Below are 16,216 nucleotides of genomic sequence, written 5' to 3' on the forward strand. Positions count from 1 at the left end.
TTTGTATTGTGTTTGTTGTGTTATACATGTAAAAGTTGTTTTTTTTGCCTAACCTTTCGGCATTAGCTATATACCTATTTTCCCAAGAGACAGACGGAGTGCTGCAGCCGCACCCGCACAGCCGCCCAGGGAGATATGCATGAGTGACAATGACTTTTTTATCTCAACCATGTAAAGGGTTAAATGCCAGTAATTATAATAAAACAATTATTATAAAATAATAATTAATAAAAAAATAAAGCAAAATATTTGTTGTTCACATGGCAGAAAGTTGATTTAGAACAATTCTCTCCCTACTTAAGAAAACGTCTAAATAAATATAAACATGAATTGTAGTAAAAACATGGACACACAATAGTCTTCTGAGATGAAATACTACAATAAAAATCGAAAAAGTTTAAATTCCAAATGTAAATAAGCACACTCGACAAAATTAAAAAGTGAGTGAAATATATTTTTATTTGTTCATTTTTAGTGAAAACCTTTATTTAGCTATTTTTGTTATTTTTATTCAAAATTGTTCTAAGCAACTTTTTAAAAATTTTTTAGTTCAAAATTGAATCAATAAGAGAAAAATCAATGAATTTAGAAACAATGTCAAAACCTCACGTTTCATTATTCTGAGACTGTTACCCTGATTGAACGGCAGGCTGGAGGCCAACGTCGAAATTTATTACTTTTAAAAACATAAATCGTTGATAACACTAACAAAAAATATGGTATATTATTTTCAGAGTACAGGTAATTCTTTTTCAATCCAAGGAAAATGGATTTTAAATAAAAACCTTAATATTAAATTAAGAAATGTCTTGATGGTCAACATGTTTTTCTACAGTCGTTTCACCACCTGTCACCTTATTTATGGGATTTGACAAATACGAAAGTAAGTACAGCTTTATCCATTTTTATCATTTCAAATTTATCTTAAACGTGAATGGTTTTAATTATTTTCACCACAGATGAAGAACTACTTAAATGGGGCTGGCCAGAAGATGTTTGGTTTCATGTGGATAAAGTGTCATCGGCTCATGTTTACCTAAGGCTTCGAGAGGTATGTAATTTTTGTTGCAATATGAAAAAAATATGTTGTAAAAAACTCTAAGCATTGGTGGTTGTAAGTGGTTTGGTATCTACAACCGAATGCACTTCAGGGATGATTTTTTTTCTCTTTCTGAAGCGTGTAGAAAAATGTCTGGCGAAATGTAAAGATAGCATGTCTATTAATAACATGGAGACAAGGTAAGGTGCTTTTTTCATTATGTAGGATTTGGCTCTATATAGGGAGTGAATAATCATATAGTTACATATAAAAATTGTTATTGACCAAGGCAGCAATTTGTGGATTCAATTTTCTAATTTTTAGACAAATAACATCTATTGCAACAGTTGTGTGTTCTGTTACTGTGTAACTATTTACTAAATAGTATTTAGAAGTGTGAATGTATGATGTGAGAGGATTAATGAAGTACATAATTCAAAAGTAAGTAGTTGTTATCTAGCTAGCTAAGAGGGAAAATTTTAAAGGTTGTAGGTTGAGATGGAGAGTTGGTGTTACCCACCAGGGCACAAGAACCCCATCTTCCAAACCAATCCAGAGTGGTATACCGCCCTGGAAAAAAATTAAAAATTGCACGGTTCTTCCAAAGCCACAGCACATCATTTTGGAATCGAACACACAGTTCAGTAGTACTCGATATTCCTATGACATTGGTATCCCATCACAATCCAGTACAAATATCGAAGTCTGGTCACATTCACTCTGCCAGAGTAGTCAATATTCCTCACTTTTATTCTGTAGATATCGCTCATTCATCCCAAAATACTTCTTATTTCTCGGGGTGGACTCTTGTAAAAAGTAAAATTGAACTCAGTCTTACAATACTACTATGTAGGATAAAATGTATTGTAATTAATGTTTTGTATTTCCATTTAGTTGAAATGGTCAGGCTAGTCAGTGAAAACATTTTCCTCCTCGTGGTTTATTTTAAACTCAAATGTGATCCTAGGACCTTCCTCGTGAACACAACTCACAACAAAGTGTCAATCCAAGAAATATTAATATTTTTATTAGACGGTTAGTCAATAATTTCCAGACTGAATAACCATTTTTTTTTTTTTTTCAATTAAAAAGATTATAAGATATCTTCTTTTAATCTAATTATATATTATTGTGTAGTTGTTTTGTATAAATAAAAAAATTGTTTAAATAAAAAACTCTGCGTTAGTATATTGACTTATGTTGTAGGGTCAAACTATTGATGATATTCCATCGGCAGTATTGGATGATGCTGCACAGCTTGTTAAGGCCAATAGCATCACAGGGAATAAAATGAACGATGTTGATGTTATTTACACAATGTGGTCAAACCTCAAAAAAACACCAGCCATGGAGCCAGGCCAGGTTGCTTACCACAAGGAAAAAGAAGTCAGTGTCTATTTCATTGCCATTATTTCTCTATAGGAAAATTATTAAATAATTTTATGTTAAAGGTTAGAAAAATTCGTGTAGCCAAACGTTTAAATGAAGTTGTTAAACGCCTTAACAAAACCAAGCGAGAGGAACACCCTAATTTCAGAGCAGAAAGAGAGGCAAGAGACTCGAAAGAAAGGGAGGACAACAAAAGAATACAAAGAGAACTGAGAGAGAAACAGAAAGAAGAAGAAAGGAGAAAGCAAGAAGAGGCTGAATTATGGTATATATTTGCAATATGATCCTGATCTCTGATGCTACTTATGTTCTAACAATTGCCAGGAGTTACACGAGACTAATGAAACCAGAAAATATGACATCTAACAAGGATGGAAATGATTCGGATGAGTTTATGTAGCTGTTGAAGCCAGGAGTGAAAACAAGGCAAAACATTAAGCAGTCAGCTATTTGAGTTTGTTGTTTATTGTCAATTTTCGCTCTTAAACTATGACATCCTGTTATGGAATTCACCAAAAATAACATGTATATATATAAGTATAATCTTTTTTTACTATTCTATTTATTTCTATTTGTGATGCCCCATAGTTCTTCAAAATTCTGATATTTTTAAAAGATGTTTATAAATATATTTTTATCCAGACTTTGAAAGGGGCGAGTAAGGAAAGATTAAGTTTATTTATTACATTTCCATTGTGCCTTCCAAATAATTAATTAATGCCCTTCACTATATTGAACAACTTTGTTAATATATTGCCACATCATTATGCTCAGTATTGGCTTGATATTTCTTTAATGAAAAAGATTTAGATGTTTGAAATTGTGATATTTCATTATTGGATAAGAAAATTTCCAACTGTTGAAACCACACATCTGGTCCACAAATTTCTAGAGAAGATTCACTCAAAAATTTGACTGGCTTGCGAAGGTGGTTTGAAGAAGAAGAAAAAAAAAAGCTCAATAGATACAGTGGTTGCCACTTAATTCATCGCCGGCTAGTCCTTTTCGGCAGATAATTCAGTTGCAGGGCAGAACCGAATTGGCTTTTCGTTTTTTTTTTTTACCAGATAATTCATTGTTGCCTTTAAGTTAATCCAGTGCGAGAAAAATAGAAATAAGCAGTTTTCCCTTTATTTACATAATTATTCAGAAATCGTGAGATGTTGTCTGGTGTGATGTAGGTTTCAGAAAAACATTTTCTTTATCGTGTCAACGTTTCGATCTTTATTGAGATCATCTCAGGGTTCAAAGTGTTTGACTTCTGTGTAATTGTGCCATACTTGTGTGTCGTGTTGAGAGGGCTCTCTCACACCAGACTGCATCTCACGATTTCTGAATAATTATCGATTAACGGTCACTAATCACCACACATTTATTTACATACTTCAGTAAATTACTTCATGCTGAATACAAAACATTATTTAGTGTACATACAGATAAATACAATTATTGGTTCTTGTGTCACATTAAGTTAAGCCATGAGATGGTCCCATGCTGGCCAGTTATCCCCTGGAGTTATGACATGTGGCTCAAATGGAGATCTCTGTTTCTTGAATAACGGACAGTTTTTAAGGATGTGATCCCATGTTTGTTCAGCTAGTTTTTTACATCGACATCAAGGAGTGTCTATAATGAGAGGTAAGCTTGGTTTTCCCATGGCCTGTCAGTACTTGAGTGCTTTGTAATTTAGCTTGAACTCACATTTCATACGATCAGCTACCGTCTGAAAGAACATTTTGATGTATTTTCCTTTATAGTTGCTGCCGCCCAAACGTTTTCCCAGTTTCAAGTTATACTCTTCTTGTCTTAGCCTGTAGTAACTAAAAGGTACTTGGTGGAAGATTGTTTTTATGAACTATTTGCTGCTTCTTTAGCTAATGCAGTTTCGGTTATCTTCTGACCAGGCCCAGGCTTTCAAGATGGCCAGTAGTTCAGCCTGGTTGTGTTGCTTCCACAAAACCGTGCACACCGTCTTATTTTTGTATATTCCCAGCCCCCTTCCATTCATTTCCAAACACAATTCAGTTTACTTTTCATAGTTTTCTATTATCAGATAGTTTGTGTTCATCTTTCCGGTTCCGAAGTTTCAAAACTCTACTACACACTTTATTTTCCCGGCTGTAGAAGAGCGAGCAGTTTTCCGTGTTGTGATGACCTGCTGTAAAAGAAAGGTTGGTAACTCATAAGAAAGAAACGTTGGCACAATATGACAAACAGCCTTCTGTTCCAGCTGTGCCTTGAAACTGATTTAATTATAGTACTACTACGTAACTTGATCCCCGTGACAAAATAACATATGTTAAAAAATAGTTTACAAACCTTCAATTTCTCAAGTTTTGCTTATGTTGAATTTTATCGTTGCCCGACTGCAATGGACTAAGCAGCAATCACTGTATTTGCAAAAAGAGCAAGGTTCAAGGCAAGCATATGTAGTGTAAGCAGTTTACTGAAAGAAGTGCACTGTGTGGGGTTTTGGAAAGATAAAAATAACCATTGATGATGTAATCTTTTTAAGGGTTTTTACACTTTACAATGGCGTAATATTGAGAATACGTAAATTTTATTCTGTTTTTAAAATGATATTAACACTTTCCAAAGCATCAATCACCCATTTTGGTACTTCCCTATCCTGAAACATTCGTGACATGAACTCTTGTACAAATTCAGGAAATTTGCCTTCTTTAAGCTTTTCTCTAATTGTTTTCATCAATTTGATCTGTAATAGAATCACAGTTTATATGGGTACATGCTTATTAATTGTAATTTTATATAAAGATATTTTCTGATGTTTTACCTGATAATAAACATTGTGTACGGATAGAAGGTGACACGAAACTGTTTCGACATTAACAATTGAGTGAATGTATGCTCTAGAGTAAGTTTTACATGTTGTGCATTCACAGTCTTCTTGGATCGGACGAAAATCTTTGGAATATTTTCTATTCTTTAGATTTATTTGTCCTGTTTCAACGAGTCCACAACCAAACCGCTGCGAAATTTAAAAAATTAATAAATAATACAAATAATAAAATACTATTATATAATATGGAAAAGACAAACAGCTGTTCTTGTTGGATAAACACAGTCAAACATGTCCATTCCTAGTGCAACACAAACTACTAAATCAACTGCAAATCCAACGCCCATACAATATCTCGGCTTTTCTTGTGGGAGATGTTTCGAACAGAAATGGACAACCTTCCAAAAGTCGTCTTTTTCTTCTCCCCCGCTGGAAATTAATACATGTCATACTTTCATAACAATTCGATGGATAAAAGCCTACCTTATACCACCGACAGCAAATCCGTTTACATCTCTTTGTGTTAACTGTTTTATACTCTCATACCTCAAATCCAAATCAAGACCGCCTACAAATAAATAAAAAATAAAGGTGTTTTTCTTCGATTTCAAAAATAATTAACTTTGTTTACCTTGAACAATTGGAAATATATTCTGGTCTTGAGGTCTTTGGTGAGATTTAAGACATCTGTCCAACCATCGTGTCGTCCTAGTAAAATAAGTCAAACTCAACTTTAGTCTGAACAGATTGCTGAACTTCATTGTTTAGTATGCTACAATAATTTCAAAAATAAAATATGTAGCAATATAAAAAACAAAAAAAATAGCCAATCATACCTATTCATTGCTTCTTCTACTCTGGGACCTGTTACTAGTACGCTCACAACATCATCTAATTGCATCATAATATCAGCTCCGATTGCATTTTGTATTTGTATGGAATGTTCAGGCGTCAGAAGGCAAGAAGAGCCTAAAATGAATGTGATAATTAACCATATTCATCACAATGCAATTAATTAATTGCTGTACCATCATACGGTGATTTGAAATTAACACCTTCTTCATTAATTTCGGCCAAATCCAAGAGAGACACCATTTGAAAACCTCCTGAATCTGTGAGCAAAGCCCTACCCCAACCGATAAATTTATGTAGACCTCCTGCTTTCTTTATAATTTCTGGCCCCTTAGATAATTAAGATTATGAAGAAACTATTTTTTAAATAAAATTATGATATAAATGCTTACTGGTTTTGTTCCTAAATGATAAGTGTTTCCTAACATAATCTGACAGTCCATATTTTCTAACTGATCTGGTAGGAGCCCTTTCAATGTGCCCTATAAAAAAATAAAGCATTTTTTTACACAAAACTATTAAGACAAATTTTGTTTAGCTTCCAAAAATCAGAAAATATTATATTGAAAAGAAGAATGAGAGAGGATAGGCAGATACACTTCACTATACACTTCCTAGAAGTGTTCATAGTTGTCCTAGTCTTCTTGAGTTGTCTGTTAAGTCTTGTATGACGATTCCATTGAGGGATGGTTCATCTTGGATGGAAGTGATATCAAATTTAATTGTATTTAAACAACAATTATTATAGGTGATTACAATATCAAAGAAAATGAAATTGGTCATTTTTTGACATCCTATTATTAAAGATATTTAAGTTTGCTTTATAATGTTTTATGTAAATACAAAATGATTTTTTTAAAGAGGTATTTTTATTTTCACACTAAAACCAAACACTGTTCAAAAATGAATAAGGATATTTGTAATTTATTCGTATTGTATTAATTTTAATTAAATTTACCGATATATTCTTGTTAGTTGGATAAAACAGAATAGAAAATACATACCAAAATCAAACAAATGTTAATCCTAATTTTTAATAACGTTATACTTAAGAACACCTTTTCTCCATTTTAATCCAGTTTTATTCTCTTTAACCATGGAAAGACATCATCTTGAACCAGAAGTTTGCAATATTATTGTGAGAATGAGTCATTGAGTCTCTGGCAAGTGGATATCACAGAGGCAGTTGGCATTTCTCAGAGCATGGTCTCCCGGGCTTTAGCCAAATAATCCTTGAGACTGTAAGTGCCAATAGGAGGCCTGGTAGTGGATCTCAGCGCTTTATGACACTAAGGGGGGAAAGAAATATTTCATTGCTGCAAGACGGAACCCTTTCCATAGTGCACACCAGAACCTAAATGAAGTAAAAGATATTTTGGCGAGGACTTTATCAACACAAACAATCGTTTGTGGGAAGTTGGCCTCACATTGTATGCCCCTTGGAGATGACCTGCGGCAAAGGCTGCCACCAGCAACTCTGGAGAATTTGGTGGAGCGAGCGCCTAGAAGAGAACACACAATTGGAACCATGTTTACTGATGAGTCGCATTTATGTCTGTATAGTGATAGCAGATGGTGAAGAGTCACCGAGAACAGATGATGCATACAATGCCCCATGTTTGTGCTCATTTCAGTGCAGTTTGGAGGAAGTAGGGTAATGGTGCTGGGATTTACAGTATGCTGATCTGGAATTCATATTGCTGAAAGCAACCTCACCATAATCCGTTATGTCAAAGAAATTATCGTGGAATACCTCGCTCAAACCAGGGATCTCATTGGAAGGGATTTCCGATTTATGGATGACAATGCCAGACTTCATATAGGCGGAGTTGTTCATCAATGTTTAGAAAACTTGGTAATTTCCCAACTGCCCCTTTTCCCATTGTCTCCAGGCTTCAATCCCATTGAGCGCACATGGGATGCATTGCAGAGAAGGTTTTTTGACCACCATCCGCATCCAGTTGATCTGCAGCAACTATGGAGTGAAATTCCTTATAAAATTAATGACCTTATTAACACTGCCTAACAGGTACACAGAGGTTTGAGCTAAAAAACATTACACACAGTATTAATCATTTTAAAAAAATATTGGGCCCAATAAACAAAATTATGGAATTAAAGCCTTTTATTTTGTTATTCTTTGAAATCCCTTAATTAATTTTTTTTCAGTACAAAACAATCTTGGTCTTGGTTGAAATAAAAAAGTTACTTTCACGAGCTAGTGGATCGAAGTCACGATAGCTCAAGCGGTTAGAACAGCAGCATATTGAGCCGATGGTCGAATCCCGCTTGTGACACTAACTTTTTCATTTCAACCAAGACCTTACATAAAAAGATTAATTAATTGAAAGAAGTAATTTGGTCATTCGGATCACTAACTATAATGGGTTTAATAATAAATTCTATTAAATTTTAATACTATTTATAATAAAAATAAAATAAAAATGCTATGGAAAACAAATACTACAAAATGGGTAATAATGATTCATTTTTGAAGTTTATAAAAAATATCAGTGCTAATATCACTTAAGAGGCAAGTTTATAAAAATAGTATCAATTTTTTTATTATTTTTTTTTTTGGTCAACACAATTACCACTATCAACTATCAACAATTACCACCACTTTTAAAGAGAACGCCTTTTTTTGTGGAAATGTGTACATTGAAGGTGTCACTAATTTGATTTCAAGTGCTCATTAAGCCGGGTTTCATTGTTGTTTTTGACAATAATGGTAAAATGTTGACTACTTCTGTAATGGATGTTAATCTGTTGAAGTTGTAAATAAATATATAAGGAAGTGCCATAAAATCAGAGATTTGTTTTGATTTAGGAGGTAATTATAACAATGACAACAGTCAATAGTCAATACGTGGAATTGACTTGTGTCAGGTGCCACGTGTCGAGTACCGAGTGAAATGTAAAAAAAGCCGACTCCTACCAATCAAAAATAATTTTGAAATCGCGTTCGTTACGTGGCCGTTTACCTTCGTGCCGACTGGCATGAAAACGGGAGTTTCGACGTCGTGATGTGGCAGACGCATAATCCCGGTCCTCGCCTTGCTCCGACCGCATACTTTTAAGATTTTGAAGTCGAGGGGCTTTGTTTTAGCCATGTCGCAGACTATGAAAGGTTGACACGAGAGAAGACAGAGTGAGAGAGTGCGAGAAAGAGTGAGAAGGCGAGTCGGCGGTTTTCTGACTTTTTGAATAAGCGGCCGAGTTTTAAAAATGGCCTCACAAGACCAACTTATTAAACCGAAAGTCGAGGATTTCAACGGAGTAGAGTGGACACCGCTCAAGCTGACCCTCGTCGAATATCCAAAAGGTACACGCTTTTGAATTATTGACTCGTTTTTTATCCTCGTCTATACGCGAATGATGGCGAGACGGCATCAAGTCTCCTTTCTTACGTCCTCGATAGGTTAACTTTTCATTTCCCTTATTACCTTTTGATTGTTTATTTATAGTTTAAAGGAAATTTCTACGTCATCGAAAACGTTTTTAATTTTTTAACTTTTCGCCGTCCGTTCGTGGGCGGTTTGTCGTAATCCTTTAGACCTGCCTAACGCTCGTACTAGTTGTATTTATTACGGAGTCGTCCCTCGTTAATACATATACGTTCTTTCTAATTCGACCCGATGACTGCAGAATAACATCCTTGTGGTCAGACAGTTCAAAAAGTCCAAAACGAGAGGCGTAAATAGTACACCAATACATAATTCTGGACCGGTCATACAGTTGATAGAATCTGAGAAATCTGTTCCAATAGTATCAAGTTCATAGCTTAACACAGAAATAATTTGATTATGTGCATTTAGCGTTCTAAATTTGACGCGATGACTGCAGGATAACATCCTTGGGGTCAGATAGTTCCAAAAGTCAAAAATGAGAGGCTGACATTACTATGAATGTACAGTAAAAAAACAATAGTTAATTCTGGACCTGTCATACAGTGGTAAAATCAGAACAATCAGTCCGAACAATGACTGCAAATTAATTATACTACTTTATCTAAGGTCTTGGTTGTCAAGAAAAAGTTTCCAAGTTATTACATTGTCTTCATTTTAAGTTTTATTTTTGTGAGATTTCTTCTTGGGGTCTACAATGTGATGAACCTGTAGTTTGGTCTTTTCCAATTATTTTCATCTAACTATGCTTACTGGTTTGAACTGTAACAGTGGGGATAGGTAGGAAAAATGATTGTAACCACCGAAAGTAGAGATTTAATATTATCGCAAAAGTATTATCATAATTGGCCTTTTAAATAAACCTGCCAATCAGTTCATTGTATCCTATTTTTGTAGGTTCTAGTTTTGTATAGTGCTAATACAAATATATTTTCATACATAAAACAATAATTTATTACATTGTGTATGTACATAAGTAGCAATCATGGCAGTTTTGGCAATCGTATCAATTTATTCTATCATTAACCACTTAAGTGAACCTTGAAACTATGACCAGCAATTTCTCGCAGGAAAATAAAGTTTATTAATAAATAATCTGCGTTTTGCACTGTAACAACTTGACAGTTATTTTTAATTAGCAGTTATTGTCTGAGTAAGAACATTATTGCAATTTTTACTGGATAATGGTTGATTTAATTTTAAAGTAGAATTTAAATTAGTGCTAATAACATAAATACACTATATGGGCTTTTAACAAAATTTTTTGTAATTCCTCCATATTATTGTAAAACACTTAGTTTATAAAATTTTTTCAAAATCATAGCCAAATTATGTATATGTTGTTTTTGAAATATGTTGTTCTATCAAGTTTAAAAATTATACAGATAAAAAAGTATTTATTTGTTATAAAATATCAGGAATATCTTTTATTATTTTGAGGATCAATTAATAGTTTATTTTTATGCTTTTACAGATGATCTTCTGGGTAAAATTTTAGCATTTTCAAGTTTATCACCATTGGGAATAGGAGCAGGTTTCGTAGCCTTAATTCTATTTAGAAGAGATCTACACACGGTAATAATCATCTAAAACTTGTAATTAGATTAATTGAACCACATTTTCTTGATCTTACATTTGACATTCCAGATTGTTTTCTTCATCGGGACAATTTTAAACGAACTGCTCAACCAAATATTAAAGACGATAATCTGTGATCCTAGACCAATTTTTAGAAATATGCAACACAATGACTATGGCATGCCTTCTTCCCATGCACAGTTTTCATGGTTCTTTACTACATATGTAATCTATTTTGTTTTTATAAGGTACTTTTAAATAATCACATTTTGTCTCATTGTTCATTCATCAGTTAATTAATAATTTGCATTTTAAGGTTACATCATATGAATAATAACACTACGTTAGAAAGTGTGTGGAAAGCTGTTATTGTTCTTGGCTGTGTGTTTTTAGCAATCATTGTTTCTGTGAGCAGGTAAAGTTTATAATTATGAAGTTACTGTTTCAACAATTTATTTTCATACTGTCTATTTTTAAAGAATCTACCTCCAATACCACACTTGGAAACAAGTTTTCTGTGGGGCACTTTTGGGAATATTATTCGGGACAATATGGTTCGCATTGACATACCTTGTCTTCACCCCCTACTTTCCAGTTGTTGTATCCTGGTAAGCAATTTTTTTCTTTAAACAAAAAATCTCCCACTTTATATAATTATTACATGAAAATAGTTATTTATTTATTTTATTTTTTAAAGGAGGATATCGGAACTGTTGTTGTTGAGGGACACGACGCTTATTCCAAATGTTCTTTGGTTTGAATACACTAATACTAGACAGGAGGCGAGGGCCAGAGGTCGGAAATTAGTATCAATGAAATCCCAATGACATCTAATGGCCGATGTCAATACTCTCATCAGGTCGTATTGGCCCCACAAAAGGTAGCATCGTTATGTTCCCACCTTCAACTCCCATTGAGTTCTAAATTTTTCAAAGGGAATTGATTTATTTAAATACTGTGAATAATTAATATTTCTTTTTTGCAACAAAAAAGTCACAAGCGAGGTTTTTGTTTTGACTTTTAAAAAGTGACCAAATTCTTCCCTTTTAATAAAGGAAATGTATATTATATATTTAAATTGTAATTATCCCCTTAAGTAGATGTGAATTTGTGTATATATTATGTGTGTATATATCTTATTATTTGTATCCACATTGGATTATTTTCTAATTTTTGCATAATGTATGTTGTGTGAGAGTATTGTTCATTCTCACTTTCGAGAATCGCCTCCTTCCAATATTTTTAAAGCATGAAAATAATATATTTTTTTAATTTAATAATTATTATTTTGTTTTGTTTTATTTTTCCTTTCTATTTTTTACTCATCTTTTTTTTTGTTAATACATATATATTTTTTTGCTTTTGCAATTTTTTTTATTTTATTTTTTATTGTGGAAAACCTTTTTATTAATAGTAATTTGAAATATAAAGTATATTGTTAGGTGTAGTTTATGTTTACAATAAAAATAAAATAAAATGCATGTTCTACTATCATGGTAATAAACAGTCTGCTAGGGGTGAGTAGATTATATAAGAAAAAAAGTTGATGAGTTAGAAAAAGTACAAGAACTTTAAAAGAAGGGTTCAAATATATAACTGAAACTAGATACTCGGGTACAAATAGACGGGTAAGTCGTGCATAACCAATGAGGATGCGATATTTTATTGTAGAGTTGAGGAACTCTAATTGATTAGAAGCAGAAAGCTGCAGCTTACCAAAAAAGGAAAGGTGCAAGTCAGAGTACTTAGGATACTCACCCAAGAAACGAAACAGTCCTATACATCCCCAGAACCGCACACGACACATTGTTTATCCAACTGCTCTATCCATGATGTATGATTTAAAGAAAGAAGCTCTTCTTGCAATTTAAAAATCCATCTTAATTTGGACAAAGACAATGTTAGAAAGGCTTCACATATTAATGTCAGGGGGATGATGAGGGTAAAGAGAAAAATGGGTGGAAGACGAGAAATATAGACTAGCTGAACTTACTCTTGCCAATAAAGTAGACAATTTATCATAACAGAAAGGCGTATTTAGAAGTGATTTATCAAATGGAGAATTATATTTCTAAGAGACCTTTCCAACTTTTAAACCCAAATGTATTTTCATTTATAATTTATATAGTAAATAACCTAGGAATATGAAAATGAGATAAGCTTCACATTCTAAGGCAGTATGTGAAGTGTAGCTTAAGAGTGTGAAGAAAAAGAATATCCACCTCAGTATTGAGATGTTACATGTAATGTGTGGCAGAAGGTAGGGCAAACAGTTTCTTTATAAAGAAATAATGGATTCTCCCAAATCCTCATTCAGATAGATGAAGTTGAAGAGAGATAATAATTTTTCACAAAACAATTCCGGAGCGTTCATAAAAGATTCATAAAAAAACAAAGTTCAAATCATCAAGGGAAAAAGGGGTGTGAAGTGAAATAGATGTGAGAAAAGTTCAGTGTACAACACACAAAAGGAATCCCTGGTAACCACATTTATTTTGAAATGAGACGCCCAAGATGTCATCGATATTATATTGCTACAAACAATTTTCTTTTATAGTTCTAAACTTATTTACCAAGGACCAAAGCTCTTTAGAATTTTCGACAGAAGAAAATTGAGACCAAGGAGGAGAAAGAAAATTTCTTTCTTTTTGGATGTACATAAGGATTTGTAAGAACTGGTACAGCCTAAATAATCATTTTTAACTATTAAGGAGTTAGTAATACGGTATGAATTAAGCAATTTAAAATAACTCTTTCTGACTTGAAAGCGTACTCCATCAAACCATGGCTTTCTTTTGACTGTACAAATAAAAGAAGAGCTAGGCATAAGAGATGGGGATGAAGATATACAGTGTTAATTAATATATTTAACCATGCTTAGGGGTCATCTGGAAAGGATTGGATGTTAGAGAGTTGAAGCAGATTACATTTATAGATGCCAGCAAGTCAGCCATCCCCAGCTAACACAGAATTTGAGAAATTTATGGCCTCTACTATTCAAAACTTGGTCATTGGAATTTTTAAACTGAGTAAAATTAGGATTATCAAGTAGCAGATCATTGGGAGAGATTTGAATTACCAGTCTAACGTTAAGGTCACCAATAAAGATAAACTGAAGAGAAGAATGTTTATCCACAAAACAAGTGAGATTTGAAAAATCTATCTTCCAAGAAGAACAATTTAAATAGTTCGAAGAATGAAAAGGGGTTGCAATTTTTGTGATTGTTTCATTTCTAGTTTGTTGAAGAGCGTTTTTTAGAAACCTCAGTGATGGTTCGAACGTCTGACTCGCAATGCCATACTAGTAGTCCTGGGTTCAAATCCCGACATAGCCCATGGATTTTTAATTGTGAAAAATATGTAGCGTATTGTAAAATGTTGACCCACTTGTCCAAGACACTCAATGGATAGTTAGACATTCAGCCGCTCTACCTTATGACAGGATTATTTTACTTTTTTATTTTTTAAAAAGTATTATTATTATATTTTTAATGCATGGATAATCAGTTCTTAGATATTTATGTCTGTATCGTATATAGTTGGTAAGTTTGCTTTATCTCAATCTAATCAATAGGTTGGATTTAAAATATATTTATAGGAAACCAGGTAGATTTACTTAATGAAAAACAAAGTGCTGAACTTACTATTTAATATTATATAAGAAAATTAAAAATATTTGGTGTATGAATGCAGCAAATAAATAAAAATTCTCATTTTCCGATAAAACTTTAATTGAGTGTACAATAAAAAATTTAATCTTTTTAAAATTATATTTACTTTATAAGTTGAGTGTATAAAAAGAATTTATTTGGTCAATCGGACCACAAAACCTAATAGATGTATAAAAAGCTTTGTTGTGCTTAATACGTGTCTAAATTTGGGTTTAAAATTAAAACAATAATGTAGGAAATGATTAAGAAAATTAGGAGTTATAAGAAAATAAATTTGTCTCCAATTTAACAATAGGATAATATGACAATAAGGCATCATGAACATATCACCTTTTTTCCTTCCTTCCCACCCATGATGTATATTCGAGCCGGCAGTGTTCACTATGCCTTTCCAATTCTACTTCAGGCATCCTAAAAATGTGATTACCTTAGGGGCATGCGCCACATCACTTCTACAAAAAAAATATTTATACATACTATTAATAAGTTTAAAAAACAAAACTTCCATATAAAAGTGCCATTGCAAAAGATTTAGATTTCTTAGAATTATAAAATTGCATATTGTCAATATTCAATAGTTAGGCAAATACAATAAAATACCCAAAGGCGGCTTGAGTATGTGTTAATATATTTTTTTAAGAAAGGAGATTTGCATTTCAACATCGCAGAACACTTCAGTGGTTTTCCAAAATTAAATAATTATTTATTGTGAAGATTTAATACACTAGTATTGAAATGATTTAGAAATACATTGTGTTGTGGTTCTGCTCTGTTAAAGTGTTGGATTATGTATAATATTCACTGAAATATCACCATTTACTATATTAAAAGGTAAATATTGTAGTTATGTGCTTCTTGTTAGAGATTATTTTCAATTGTGAAGCAAAGTAAAAGCAAATAATAATATAAAATACATATATTTTATATTTGTTTTATAATGATGTGGCCACTTAGCAACTCAATTTTCACAATTGCAAGTTTATACTTAGAATAAATAATAAAATTTGATAGCCGTTTGAAAAGGCGAATGTTAAGTAATTTTAAAAATACTGAATGTTTTTTTAAACTATTCTTTTCCATTTTTTAAAACATATTACAATTACAATTTGTAGTGTTGCTATCAATAGTTCAATATAATTACATCCTAGCATCTGCTCATTGATTTTTTGTTTTTAATTTGGCTCTGATGCCATGTGGTCTTTGCACCTGGGAGCCACTATTTCACCTTGTTTTACTTAAGTTTTATATTCTCAATTATTTTCCTTTGAAAGTAAGTTGCGTTTTATTTTGGTTAGTGGGGTTTTATATATGTAANATATAGTTTCTAATGATTTATATTATTGTTTAATTATTCATCAATCTTTTGGTGTATTTTAATAGTGTCTAATGAAATAATTTTATGGCTAGATAAATTTTCAGTTTCCTTAGTGTTATGAAATTGTCATACACTGAACATTCCAAATGATTTGTACGTGCGTTT

At 32.5% G+C, this 16,216-nt stretch overlaps 3 protein-coding genes across 12 annotated transcripts; 2 read left to right on the forward strand and 1 right to left on the reverse strand.

Annotated features, from left to right (window-relative positions):
- Positions 1 to 455: 455 nt before the first annotated feature.
- On the forward strand, positions 456 to 3,383 carry LOC106665769 (coiled-coil domain-containing protein 25). Its single transcript, XM_014392470.2, has 6 exons — positions 456 to 741; positions 836 to 883; positions 960 to 1,051; positions 2,246 to 2,425; positions 2,491 to 2,693; positions 2,753 to 3,383. Exons 1-6 carry the CDS (start codon positions 717 to 719, stop codon positions 2,826 to 2,828), a joined length of 624 nt encoding a protein of 207 aa, XP_014247956.1. The 5' UTR covers positions 456 to 716; the 3' UTR covers positions 2,829 to 3,383.
- Positions 3,384 to 4,497: 1,114 nt separating this feature from the next.
- On the reverse strand, positions 4,498 to 9,207 carry LOC106665703 (queuine tRNA-ribosyltransferase catalytic subunit). Of its 10 annotated transcripts, none has more exons than XM_024226982.1 (13): positions 9,065 to 9,148; positions 7,834 to 8,055; positions 7,688 to 7,765; positions 7,139 to 7,582; positions 6,473 to 6,562; positions 6,257 to 6,410; positions 6,065 to 6,197; positions 5,860 to 5,936; positions 5,712 to 5,796; positions 5,489 to 5,657; positions 5,223 to 5,417; positions 4,748 to 5,144; positions 4,498 to 4,586 (listed from the first exon to the last, which is right to left on the reverse strand). In XM_024226982.1, exons 5-12 carry the CDS (start codon positions 6,521 to 6,523, stop codon positions 4,989 to 4,991), a joined length of 1,020 nt encoding a protein of 339 aa, XP_024082750.1. In that variant the 5' UTR covers positions 6,524 to 6,562; positions 7,139 to 7,582; positions 7,688 to 7,765; positions 7,834 to 8,055; positions 9,065 to 9,148; the 3' UTR covers positions 4,498 to 4,586; positions 4,748 to 4,988. The 10 variants fall into 10 exon arrangements, with proteins under 10 accessions (XP_024082750.1, XP_024082751.1, XP_014247818.1 ...); XM_024226983.1 differs by having other exon boundaries at positions 7,139 to 7,434; positions 7,508 to 7,582; positions 7,688 to 8,055; XM_014392332.2 differs by having other exon boundaries at positions 7,139 to 7,765.
- Positions 9,002 to 11,966, forward strand: LOC106665704 (dolichyldiphosphatase 1-like). Its single transcript, XM_014392336.1, has 6 exons — positions 9,002 to 9,405; positions 10,962 to 11,062; positions 11,135 to 11,313; positions 11,382 to 11,480; positions 11,545 to 11,673; positions 11,763 to 11,966. Exons 1-6 carry the CDS (start codon positions 9,309 to 9,311, stop codon positions 11,890 to 11,892), a joined length of 735 nt encoding a protein of 244 aa, XP_014247822.1. The 5' UTR covers positions 9,002 to 9,308; the 3' UTR covers positions 11,893 to 11,966.
- Positions 11,967 to 16,216: the final 4,250 nt, after the last annotated feature.

The sequence above is a fragment of the Cimex lectularius genome, unplaced genomic scaffold (assembly GCF_000648675.2).
Source record: "Cimex lectularius strain Harlan isolate CLEC.00 unplaced genomic scaffold, Clec_2.1 scaffold104, whole genome shotgun sequence".
NCBI classification, from domain to species: domain Eukaryota; kingdom Metazoa; phylum Arthropoda; class Insecta; order Hemiptera; family Cimicidae; genus Cimex; species Cimex lectularius.

Bases quoted from the DNA above. Each gene is read 5' to 3' on its own strand.
- LOC106665769 (XM_014392470.2), top strand. From the start codon at position 717: ATGGTATATTATTTTCAGAGTACAG. The intron at 1,052-2,245 runs GTATGTAATTTT...CTTATGTTGTAG, and splicing joins TTTACCTAAGGCTTCGAGAG to GGTCAAACTATTGATGATAT. The intron at 2,426-2,490 runs GTCAGTGTCTAT...TTTATGTTAAAG, and splicing joins CTTACCACAAGGAAAAAGAA to GTTAGAAAAATTCGTGTAGC.
- LOC106665703 (XM_024226979.1), bottom strand. From the start codon at position 9,193: ATGGCTAAAACAAAGCCCCTCGACTTCAAAATCTTAAAAGTATGCGGT. The intron at 6,198-6,256 runs GTACAGCAATTA...CATTCATTTTAG, and splicing joins TTTCAAATCACCGTATGATG to GCTCTTCTTGCCTTCTGACG. The intron at 5,658-5,711 runs GTAGGCTTTTAT...ATTAATTTCCAG, and splicing joins TTTGCTGTCGGTGGTATAAG to CGGGGGAGAAGAAAAAGACG.
- LOC106665704 (XM_014392336.1), top strand. From the start codon at position 9,309: ATGGCCTCACAAGACCAACTTATTAAACCGAAAGTCGAGGATTTCAAC. The intron at 9,406-10,961 runs GTACACGCTTTT...ATGCTTTTACAG, and splicing joins CCTCGTCGAATATCCAAAAG to ATGATCTTCTGGGTAAAATT. The intron at 11,063-11,134 runs GTAATAATCATC...TTGACATTCCAG, and splicing joins TTAGAAGAGATCTACACACG to ATTGTTTTCTTCATCGGGAC.